Source organism: Populus trichocarpa, chromosome 18, assembly GCF_000002775.5.
Source record: "Populus trichocarpa isolate Nisqually-1 chromosome 18, P.trichocarpa_v4.1, whole genome shotgun sequence".
In the NCBI taxonomy this organism is placed as follows: domain Eukaryota; kingdom Viridiplantae; phylum Streptophyta; class Magnoliopsida; order Malpighiales; family Salicaceae; genus Populus; species Populus trichocarpa.
In genome coordinates, this window is record NC_037302.2 from 8,793,641 (window position 1) to 8,805,555 (window position 11,915).

General features: G+C 31.2%; 1 protein-coding gene across 1 annotated transcript; it reads left to right on the forward strand.

Moving 5' to 3' along the window:
• Nucleotides 1-4,027: 4,027 nt before the first annotated feature.
• LOC112325015 (uncharacterized) lies at nt 4,028-5,582 on the forward strand. The gene has a single exon (XM_024590170.2). The coding sequence runs from the start codon at nt 4,175-4,177 to the stop codon at nt 5,363-5,365; it is 1,191 nt and encodes a 396-aa protein (XP_024445938.1). The 5' UTR covers nt 4,028-4,174; the 3' UTR covers nt 5,366-5,582.
• Nucleotides 5,583-11,915: the final 6,333 nt, after the last annotated feature.

Here is an 11,915-nt window from a genome sequence, read left to right on the forward strand (position 1 = left end):
AACTCATATTGCGATATTAAATATTTTGACCTGTATTCATCTCTCAATTTTTCTAGGTTTTTTTTTTATTGTTAACGATTTTTTTTATTTCCATAAATGATTATCGGTTTATTTAATTACATATTTACATGAGTTTTTTTTATATATACTTTGAATTTGTTTTAGAAAATAATTTGCATAACTTGATTTTTTTAAAAAGATAAATTTATGACCGGTGGCGGTGTACAAACAAAATAGATTCAGTGTAAAGTGATTAAAAAAACCAAGTGTATGAAAATGTTTATAAAAAAAAAAAGTTGCATAATGTTACAGACTTGTCATGGCTACAATGACCAACACAGTGAAAAGATTGGTAAAAAAATTACAATCTGTGAATTAATACGATGAAAGTGAGTTTTTTTTTATATTATTTTTAATATAGTATATAGTATAATACTGCCATAAGTTACACGAACCTTGATTTTACTAATTTTTATGACTTTTCCAGAAGCTGAGTCCACTAAAATGAGTGTGGAACTCGAAACGGCCTCCAGAGAAAATCCATACAGAAAAAGCTTTAGCCGAAAAACTCATAAAGGTCCAATCCAATACATGACTCCTCACTGTGTTTAATTAATATGCATCATGTATGTGCTTTGTGTAGACATGTCAACCATGCATATATATATATATATATATATATATATATATATATATATGTATATATATAGATAGATACTCTAAAACGCGTGGATATTCACTATAGCAGCATTTTTTTTTTTTTGCTTTTGTTTTTTTTTTACATGTTTTTTTTTACCCAAAATTGATTTCTTCTTCTTTTTTTTGTTTCTTTTTTTTAAAATTTTTTTTGTTTCAAAATTATCTTTGCTAATTTTTTTAAATATTGAGCTGGTTGAAAATTTAACTATGTAGTTTTTTTCTTTAAAACATTGTGGATTGCTATAATATTCTCATACATTGTTTTTTTTTAATGATTTATTTATTTTTTTTTTTCAAAATGGTCTTTGTAGATTTTATTTTTTTATATTAAGTTGGTTGAGCATTTAGCTTTGTAGTTTTTTTTTTAAAAAAAAAACAATATGGATTGCTACAGTGTTTCCTCTACATAGTTTTTGTTTTACTGCAGTGTTTCCCCATATATTTTTTTAAAAAATTATCTTTATCGAATTTATTTTTTCAATATTGAGCTGGCTGATAATCTAGCTTTAGCTTTCCCCATAAGTTTTTTTTTTATTTTTTTTTATTTTTATTTTTTTCAGAATTATTTTTGTTGATTTTATTTTTTTACTATTGAGCTGGTTGAAAATTTAGTTTTTTTGTCTTTTTCTTTAAAACACTGTAGCTTTCCCCACGTGGTTTTTTTTTCGCTTTTGTTTCTTTTTTTGTACATTTGTTTTTCATTTCTTTTACCCAAAATTGACTTCTTTTTTTTTTTAGATAGCCTTTGTCGGTTTTTTTTATATATTGAGCTGGTTGAGAGATTAGCTTTGTAGCTTTTTTTAAAAAAAAATACTATGGATTACTACAGTGTTTCCCTTACATGGTTTTTGTTTGGCTACAGTGTTTCCCCCACATGTTTTTTCTTTAAAATTATCTTTGTGAAATTTATTTTTTCAATATTGAGTTGGTTGAGAATTTAGCTTTAGCTTTAACTTTCCCCACTTTTTTTTTTTCATTTTTTTAAATTTTCCCCACGTTTTTTCATTATAATTATAATTATAATTATTATTATATTGTATTATATTATATAACTGTTTTTTTCTTTTGTTTTTTCTTTTTATTTTTTTAATTAATTTTTTTTGTTTGATTTAGTTTGTTAATGTTAAAAAAATTTTATTTAGTTATCAGACTTTCATGATACGAATCTCGGGTTTGATGGGTTAACCTGATTTGACGAGTTATTTTTTTTCATTTAGTTTAGTTTGTTAAAGTTAATTTTCTTTCTATTTAATTATTAGACTTTCATACTTTCATGACACGTATCCTGAGCTTGACGGGTTAACTTGGTTTGATGGGTTAACCCGGTTAATTCTAGGTAAACCCGTCATTTTTTTTCTATTTAGTTATTAAACTTTCATGACGCAAATCCCAGGTTTTACGGGATAACCTGGTTTAAAAGGTTGACCCAATTAATTCAATGTTTTTTTTTTCTTTTTCTTCATTAGTTTTTTCCTTCCTCTTGATTTTTTTTCTTTGTTTTTTTTAATTAATCTATTTAATTATCACACTTTTATGACACGACCTTATAGCCAGACCCACATCCAGTATTCGTGGGTCCGATGTTACAGCCAGACTCACTTAAACTTGGGTCATGTAAGTTTAATTTTATTATTAATATTATAAATATTACTCTTAGGTCAGGCGTTGCAGCCAAACCCAAGATTATTGGGTATAACTTTGCAGAAAAACCCAAGATTTTTATTTTTTTATTTTTTTTAATATGTTTTATGCAAAAAAAAATGACCCGCGGCATCGCGCGGGTATCAAAGCTAGTATATATATATAAAGGTGAGGGGGGAAACACTGTTCCCAAACCCATTAGGTTATTAGCACTGTAGTGTTGGTTTTTTTTTTTCCTGTATTTTGACTTTTTGTTATTATTTTTTTAGTTCTTTTATATTGTGTTTGAGGGAATTTAGAGTAGATAATTTATTTTTATATGATTATTGCAGTATAAAAAAATATCTTAGTATCAAGTTAGTATCAGAAAAATATTTCAGCATCGCGGTATGGTTTGTTTTTTTAAAAATTTTAGTTGAATAAAAATTAATTTTGAAAAAAACTAAGTTATTAAACTTTGTGGAGTCAATAACTCGCTTTACGAGTTTAACAAGATAACTCTGGTTGCTCCTATTTGCGAGTTTAAAGAGGTAGTTCTTCTTCTTGTTTTTTTTTTTCTAATTGAACTCGATTATGTGATCGTCTATTTTTCTTTTTATTATATAGTTAAAAAAATAGTTTCGTAAAAAAAAATGTTATTAAATTTTAGAAAGTCCATGGGAACCGTTGACGTGTATGATAAATTTAATTTTTTTTTATAATTTTATCCTTTGATATTAGACTGATTGAGAATTAAGTTTCATAATTTATTTCGTTTTATTTTCTATAAGGTTATTATAGTCTTAAAAAAGTCTCATTATTAGTTTGACGCTCGATTTTGCGATCTTCTATATTTGTTATCATATAATTAAATAAATGATAGTTTAGAAAAAAAAAAAAAAACAAGTTGTTAATCTCAATAGAGTCTATTACCCGGTTTGCGGGTTTGATATGTTAACCCGGGTTACCCAATTCACGAGTTTAGTGGGTTTACCCATCAAACCTGATTTTTTTTTAAATTTCTGGTCCTTTGATTTTTCTAATTTTTTTCTTTCACTGTTATTCAATATTGGATTAGTTGAGAAATAAGATTTATGGTTTATTTTTTTTTCTACTTTCTATAGGGTTATCACGATTTCAAATAAATGTCTTTTTTGAGGTTGATGCTCGATTTTGAAAGCATATAATGTTATTATAAAATTAAATAAAACTAATTTACAAAAATAATAAAGTTATTAAAGCTATTGAAGTCCATGAATCAGATCGCAAGGTGACCAGGGTCGATCTAATCCGACATTGTCTCAATATAAAAAAAAAATTGTCATCTTAAAGTTTTTTTAAAAGTTATGTCATGTTTTTACCGGTCATTCAAGTTATCTTTAAACCCATTAAATTTAATGATACTATAAAAAAAAAAATTCTTCATACTTAATTTTTAAATTTTTTTAAAAAAATTTAATTCAATCCTCACCAAGTGCCAACAAACATGCTAGTGTGTGTGTCTATATAACAGTATGATCTGACCTTCATTTATTTTATATATCGCACCTCTCCACAAGACAGATATATTATATACAATGTGTCCCACTTCACTCACCGTCCATATATGGCTATCGATCCGCATGCGATGCTCTGTCATCTATGCTTGCATCGCTTGCTTATATCATTCGTATACTCACACGCTACAATCTTATTAACTAATAACGAAAGCATCACTAACTTCCAAGTAGCTTGTAGGTCGAGCCCTCGCAAGAGACCAGCTACACCGTCTCTATACAAGAGCAATCCATCAACACTGGAATTATAGAAATCACCGCTAGAGTTTCAGGAGCTGGTAGCAAATAGCCTCTGGCTCATGATGGAAACTAATCATGACAGTTCTTCAACAAATACCATTGGATTTTGCCTCCTTCCTTCAGAGATCATCCAGAACATACTCCTCCATCTAGCCTTGCCCGAAATCATTTGTCTAAAGTCACTCAACAGATTCGTTGCCGATGTAATCTCCGATAAGTATTTTGTACGTGCGTATAACTCTCAGGCAAGGTCCACCGCATGGCTCTTCGTCTACAAGAAGAGGTGGAACCGTGACGCCTTGCTTCATGGCTTCAACGACCAGTCTAATCGCTGGTTCAGCTTTCAGATTGACAGTTTATTGAACCCCATAATCCGTCCAGGTGATGATATCTATTTTCTGACGGCTAGTTGCAACGTCTTTCTTTTTGTTTCCAACACTCGCGGGGAAGTTATTGCCCTTAATTTGGTTACTAAAGCTGTGAAAACAATCCCTCCAAGCCCACTTGGTCCACGTGGCACGTCTTCCTGGCGAAGATCCGGAATGAAATTGGTTATCACCGGGTCCGATCAATTTCAGTTTCTTTTTGTGGATTTGGTGCGCAACTCCCCGGTTTTGTTTGTGTACTCCTCGCAAACTGACACCTGGCAGTCAACTGAAGCCAGGGAGGGTCTAGCCGGAATGCCACGTGTCTGTCCGAAAGAGGATGACCACGTATTTCTCAATGTGATCGACGGACCCTATGAAAGCATGGTGACAGCCGTTGGATTGGAGCGTGATGCTCATAATAATTATGCACCAATTGTTCTACGGCCGAGATTCAATCGGAGACCGAGTGATGGACTGAACCTGTTACAGGTGTACGGTGACGGGAGCATGCTGGTCATAAAATCCAGCGGCTGTGGTGATGATGACGGGAATACAGGAGTGAGGATGCTAAATGACATAGAATTATGGGGGGGCTTGCGCTTGAATGGAAGCTGGCATAACTGGGAGTATATCTCAAAGGTTCCCTGCAAGATAAAGGAGCAGATTCGGAAACCATATCGAGCTATGAGAGGATGCTTAGAAAGACGAGATGGGATTATTAGGGCTGTTTTGCTGTCTAACTATGATGGCTTATGGGACATAATTTGGCTATCTTATGATATGGGGAGGAGTCTTTGGGCTTGGCTCCCTCTGCCTGATTGCAAGATGAAGGGTCTGAATATGGCCGGCATTGCCTTCTCCTCCGGCCTTACCTTGTCATGATCATCTTCAAGACTTGATGACACAGTTCTCAGGCGGCATGCGTTAGTTCTATGCCTTGTGTTGCAAGTTCATATGATAGTGAATATCAGTCTTCTCCAGTCATGCGTTGCCCTTTAATTTGTATTTCAACTCTTCATAATATAGATAATAATTTATGAAGTTTAATTCTTTTATTTAAATATATGTCATCAAATGGAATTGAATTTAAATCTGAAAATTGATGAACTCGTGTATTTCTTTCATCTATTTTACATATTTCGTTATTAACGCATAAGCTCTTGTACCTAATTCAAGAATTAAAGATGATAATTCTTATTCCTTATATCATAATTAATTATTGTAGTTAACTAATATTAATGCTCGCAGTTGAGAATGAACCGTCTACCATAAAACTTAAATATTTAAGATGGAACCTATAGTTAATTATCTAATTTAACTAGTCGCGGGGTCCACACCTATTAGCTAGATTTAATATAAATCTCATTTATTAGCTACTTAGTTAAATAACAAATTTAGATAGTTATGACTTACTTTAGGTGGCTAAAGTATTCACTAATTTGATAAAATTAATTTGAGTAGATTTTATCTTTAACTTCTCTAATAAACTTTCATATAATTGTATATATTATTATACTAAACATGTTTTCATGAAAACTTAATAGTTATGAAAACATAACAAATAAGCATTTATTACAACATTGTAAATATTAATGAAATATAAATGCTAATACTTTGTAAGTAAAATAAACACTTCAAACCATTGTTGGGATGTGAATTTATCAATGAAACGAAGGACTTGGAAGGTGGTTTTATTACACTAACAAAACCAAGTTTATCCCTTAGAGAATGATCATACTGAAACATGGAAAGTATATGACATTCCCATGATAGCATGGGGTATGAAAGCCCTTTACTAAAAAGTGATCAAAGGAGTGTGGGAGGTATATGATATCCCTTGGATGACATAAGACATGAGAGGCCCTCATTGAAGAGTGATTGTTTTCTAATAGTGGGAGATCTAAGATCATCCATAACGAATGGGTGAGAGGAACTTAGGCATCACCTGGATAATGCGTTAGTCCGAGACTATATTAGAGAATAGAAGATCTGAGATCAATTATTGGTGAGAGGCCCTTCGAAATCACCTGAAGAATGTACTAATCTGAAACTGCATTGGAGAATAGGGGATCTGAGATCAACCCTTAATGAATTTATGAGAGGCCATTAGGTATCACCTAGAGAATGTGTCATTGCAATATGGAGACCTCATACCCATCCCTTAGAGATTGTGGGGCTATTGTCGTAAGGAGACCAAGTCAATCCCCTTGAATGAGAGTGTCTAGAAGCCCCCATTAAATATCTGTAGTTAAGAAATGTATGTTAGATATACATTATTTTTATTTTGAAAATAAACTTACATTTTTATTGAGGATTATGCATCACGAGGTGATTCAAGTGATAAGAATGAAGAAAGTTCTTCGGAGGAATATGTATTGGAAGTGGCACCAAGATGTTTGCTTTAACTGCCCTCATAACTTTGAATGAGTGATCCTATTTTAACTCAAGAGAGATATAAATCCTTAGGATACACCAAATGATCATGGGTTGATCCCTCATGGTTATTTCTCGAGCATCCATTTCTACTAGGAGAATGATTTCACTTGGAAGGTCCTTCATATTGCTTGTCCTTGTAAAAACAAAGAGGCCCAAGTCATAATAAACTAGCACCTCTTTCATCCATATGTGATTTTTTATGGATTGCTTCATATTGAGCAAGCTTTTTTTTTTTTTTTGGTAAAGCATAAAGTTTTCTCCAAATGGCATGTTCATTTACCCCTCTTATCAAAGTTTCTAAGGTTAATGACTCAATCAATTCTTCCACTTTGAGCATCTCCTCATTAAACCTTTTCAAATATGCCCGTAAAGACTCACCCTCTTTTTAGATAAATACAAATAGCTTAATGAAGCTTTTCTTGGCGAGTATGTTGGTGATGAAGCGTACCACTAGCTTGGTGCAGAGGTCACTGAACCTTTCAATGGAGCTTGGTTTTAAATTATTGTACCATGCATGTGTAGAACCCTAAAAGGTTATGGGGAAGGTTTTGCACATTGAGTCATTATCTTGGATGACCAACTCTAAGCTACCGCACATATTTTGTACATGCTCCCTCGGGTCGGTCGGGCCATCATAGTTGTTCAGATTTATTTTTATGGAAATGTAATTCTTAGGGAGTTAAAGGTTCAATACTCGTTGGAATAAGAGAGAACTCCTCCATTAATGGTGGTTATATAGTCATTCTTCTAAGTAAGCCCATATATAGACTGTTTCTTAGTCATTTGTCTATTAGGCTCTTGGCAACCCAGGGAGTTTGTCTTGGAACTATGATTATAGTAACAGGTTTCTATCTTATGGTAGCTAAGAGGAATACTTTTGGAGTATCGGCTTTGTACATTGATATCACATTGGTACGAGCGACCCTTTGAGGGACTCTTATGAATGTCATCTTGTCTGGTCTCTCCTAGGTAGTGTAATCGTCTACAGACACTTGGTACAACCGGTGGTCATAACGCTAAAATGTTGTGTGTTGTTGAGGATGTCAAGACTTGTTGGGGTGGTAAGGTTTTATTTTTCCCTTGGGTTGTCAACACGACCTGAGTGAGGAGTTGTACCCGACTGGTGAGTTATGAAAGGTCCGGTTGGGTATAAGTGTTCGTGGTAACAAATAGATTTGTCTTATGTCTTGACACAAGTGTGTCTTGGTCGAGTGTCATAGAATTGCCTAGAAATGTCAAAAACAAGCTTTAGAAATTGATGGCTTTTTTATCAGTTCCTTATAGACGGTGCCCATTGATAAGTCTCAAAATCCAAGATGCTTAGGAACAAGGATGATATGTTGGATAATCGATTAATCTCTTAGTTAAAGCAATTTGATCCATTCTCTCTAGTCAAGGTATCTGGTAGCTTGATATGGAAAGCCCAGGTGGTTGGTATTTGGTGGTGTCTAGTAAGCTAAAGTGGCTGGTAGTTGGGTACTCTTTATTTATTTCATCCTTCAATATTAAATTGGATATTGGGCTATGTTATTTTTATTTGTTTGTTTTCTATATAATTTTTCACTTGGGTTATCTCTATTTTTTTTATTTGTCATTCTTAGTTGGATTTTATCATTCTTAGTTGGATTTACTTTGATAAAAAATTTAAATTGATATTTTTTTTCAATTTTATCTTTCAAAGGTAGATTTGTTGAGAATTAATTTTCTTTTTTAATTCCATCATTCAAGGTTAGGGTTTTTGATATTGGACTTCTTGATCTTCTTTAATTTCCTGTCTATTCATTTTTTTCGGTCCTATCAATTAGACCATGAGTTTGGTCGGTTAGCCTAGGCTAACTCAAATATTTTCTAGGATTGTTTTTTTTTTTAATTTAATATTTGTTACATTTCATTCTTTAAAATTGAGTTGTTTTGGAATTGAGTTTCGTAATCTTTTTCGGTTTGCCTTCTATTAGGTTATCTTATTTTTATGATCCGAATCGTAGAGTTTGGTTGGCTTACCTGGTTTATTGGATTTTTTGTTTTTTTGCCTTATTTCTTAATTGACTCTTTTTTTCCAATTTCATCCATTTACTTTTGATTTATTTGGAGTTGGACATAAGCTCTTTTTTTATTTGCTTTCTGTTGACTTATTCTGATATCATGATTTGGCTTATATATATAGCATCTTCACTTAAGTTGGCTCAAGTTAGTTTTTTTTTTCCTTTTCTTTTTTTCCAGTTTCTTTTTCTTTTTTTCTTCATTTGCTTGGCTTGAATCCTAGCTTCGTCACCTTTTATGTTTTGGTGATTGTTCTTTTTATGCGAGGCTGTTACTTGCATCCATTCAAGATTAAGTTTATAGGTGTAGTTTCTCCTTGTTGATGAAAGAACAAAAAACATATAAGATATTGATCAAAGAATATATTGATAGATTTGCGAGGTTGTTGCTTGCCTCTATTAGAGATTAAATTTATAAGTGTAGTTTCTCCTTGTTGAAGAAAGGACCGAATAACGAAGACATTAGGATATTAAGTATCAATATTTATACATAATGATTGTGCTTATCCAAAATAATTTAATGATGATTAAATTTAATTAAGATTTTAATTTTACCATGTGATCAATGTTTAAACATACAAAGTGGCTTTACATGAATAATTCTTAAACATATACGTGACTAAAAATATCCATCAATCTTTAACGTCTTTCATTTTCATTTATATAAAGATATGATAGTGGAGACATTAAGACATAATGGTTCGAAGAAGATCTTGTAGCCAAAGCTACTTGATAAATCTTAAAAGATATATGACAATTAATATGTAAGGTAACAATATAAAAATAATAGATAACATTAAGAATAGACCAACTACTATAAGGTTTAAATCCTTTTGGTGAAATCCAAACTTAATGATTAGATTTAATATTGAGTATGCTTTTTTTCTTGATTAATAAGATATTTTACATTTTAAGTTTTAATAACTAAAAAGTGAAAACTTTTTTATAAGTAACACAATTAAATTTTTAAATATTGGTTTTTGTAGTTTTAGTCATTTAATATCATACATCAAGCTCAAAGGAATATTTCTATCAAATAAAGAATATTAGGCATTTGCTAGCAAAAAATTTCAAGTCATAGAAATTGTTTATAACTAAATTAAAAAAAGAAGATAGTGTTAGTAAATATATCATGTAGCTAATCGGTTGGTTAAATGTAGCACTGATTCTATTAATGTAAAACATATTTATTATTAATAAGGGATTTTTTATTTTTAATATTCATTTATATTTGATTAATTAATCTAATGTTCAATTAATGAATCTAGAGTAAAGATAAAGTCCATGAGATAAAAATGATTTGCAAAAGAAATTATAAAGTTGTTATAGTTACGAGATTTCTATTACATCAAAGCATTGTTCATAAATGTTCCTTGTTAATATTTTATTAAGACTAGAAATTAATTAGAGCTATTAAGACTGATACATATTATATTTATTCATTTATGAAAAGAAGTAGTTTGATACAAATAAAGTTAGGTCTGAATTTTGCCTTAAAATGCCTACTAACTAGTTTTACGAGATTATACATATCTCTTAAACTATAGATCAAATTGAGCTGAAATTTTATAAGGAGATACTATAAACAAGAAAATATATTGTGGTAAAATTACATATCAATAAGAGATTGGAAAAATATTATTTAAACTGGTCGAAGTTGTTGTTATTGTTTTGCAGATTCGTCAACAAAGTGTTTTTTCTTGGCTATTTTTGGTCTAATTAGTCCAAACCTATAATGGGTTAATTTAAAAAAGCAAAGAGAGAATAAATAAGGCTTGTTTTGGCTTTAAGCTTGTGCATGAGCTTGAGCTACAAGGGTTCTTAATTTGGTTTGGATTCATTAAAGAATTGGAGTCAATAATTTGCAAGGATTCTGAGTCCCACATGGACTTAATATGGCAGCATCTAAGGGGATCTTTCTCTCGGGTTTTTTTTTATATATTATTTTACAAGTATTTCTAGCATATCAAGGATACTAAGAGGATGCAATATAAAGAAGGAAATTATAGCAATCAAAACAAAGTTTCCTAGTTGAGTTCATACACAATAAGTTTTGGTCATAACACCACTCAAGAGAGCTTGGAGATTTCAGCTACATGGAAGAATTCTAGCATGAAGACTTTGTTTTCATTGTCCTATTTTATTTATTTGATGTTGAACAATTATTTTTAATTTGGGTTTGTTTTGGCCCATTAGATATTGTAGGGGTTTATTTCATTATTGAAGTTATGTTAGTTGATCTCTAGTTTGGATCCATTGGCTTACAACCCAAAATGGGTCTATTAGGTTTATTTAAAAGAGACTATATAATATTTTTGGAGCTGAAAGTTTCGGCAACTTGGTGATAATAAACACAAGTTTCTTTCTTTTAATTATTTATGGTAAAATACCATTTATTTGCAAGGACAAAGATTATACATATGACTTATCGAAGATTAATTGATTTTATGGTGTCATTCATATATTTCAGGTTCTTAGATATAGGGTTATTTTTGGGTCTAAGTTTGTTCTAATAACTTTGGTTCTTAGGTATAAGGTTATCTTCTATCAAACCTGATTTTTGGATTTTCGGGTTATATTTCAACTTTGTTAGGGGTTGCTTAATCACGTGATTAAGAGATTTGCATCAGTGATGATACAAATCAAGTTAGGTCCAAATTTTTCCTTAAAATACCTATTGATCAGTTTTACGAGATCAGATATATCTCTTAAGTTGTATATCAAATCAAGCCAAAATTTTACAGGGAGGTACTAGACACATAGAGCTATATTATGGTCAAAGTTGTTACTATTTTGGTAGATTTGTTGACAAAGTGTTCTTTCTTGGCTATTTTCAGCCCAATTAGTCTAAACTTATAAATTAGTTAATTTTGGACAGCTTAGGGAGATTAAATTAGGCTTATTTAAGCCCTAAACTTGTGCATGAGCTTAGGCTACAAGAGTTCTTAATGCGGCTT

What these genes read in the sequence shown, in the direction of transcription:
- LOC112325015 (XM_024590170.2), top strand. Translation starts at nt 4,175, where the DNA reads ATGATGGAAACTAATCATGACAGTTCTTCAACAAATACCATTGGATTT.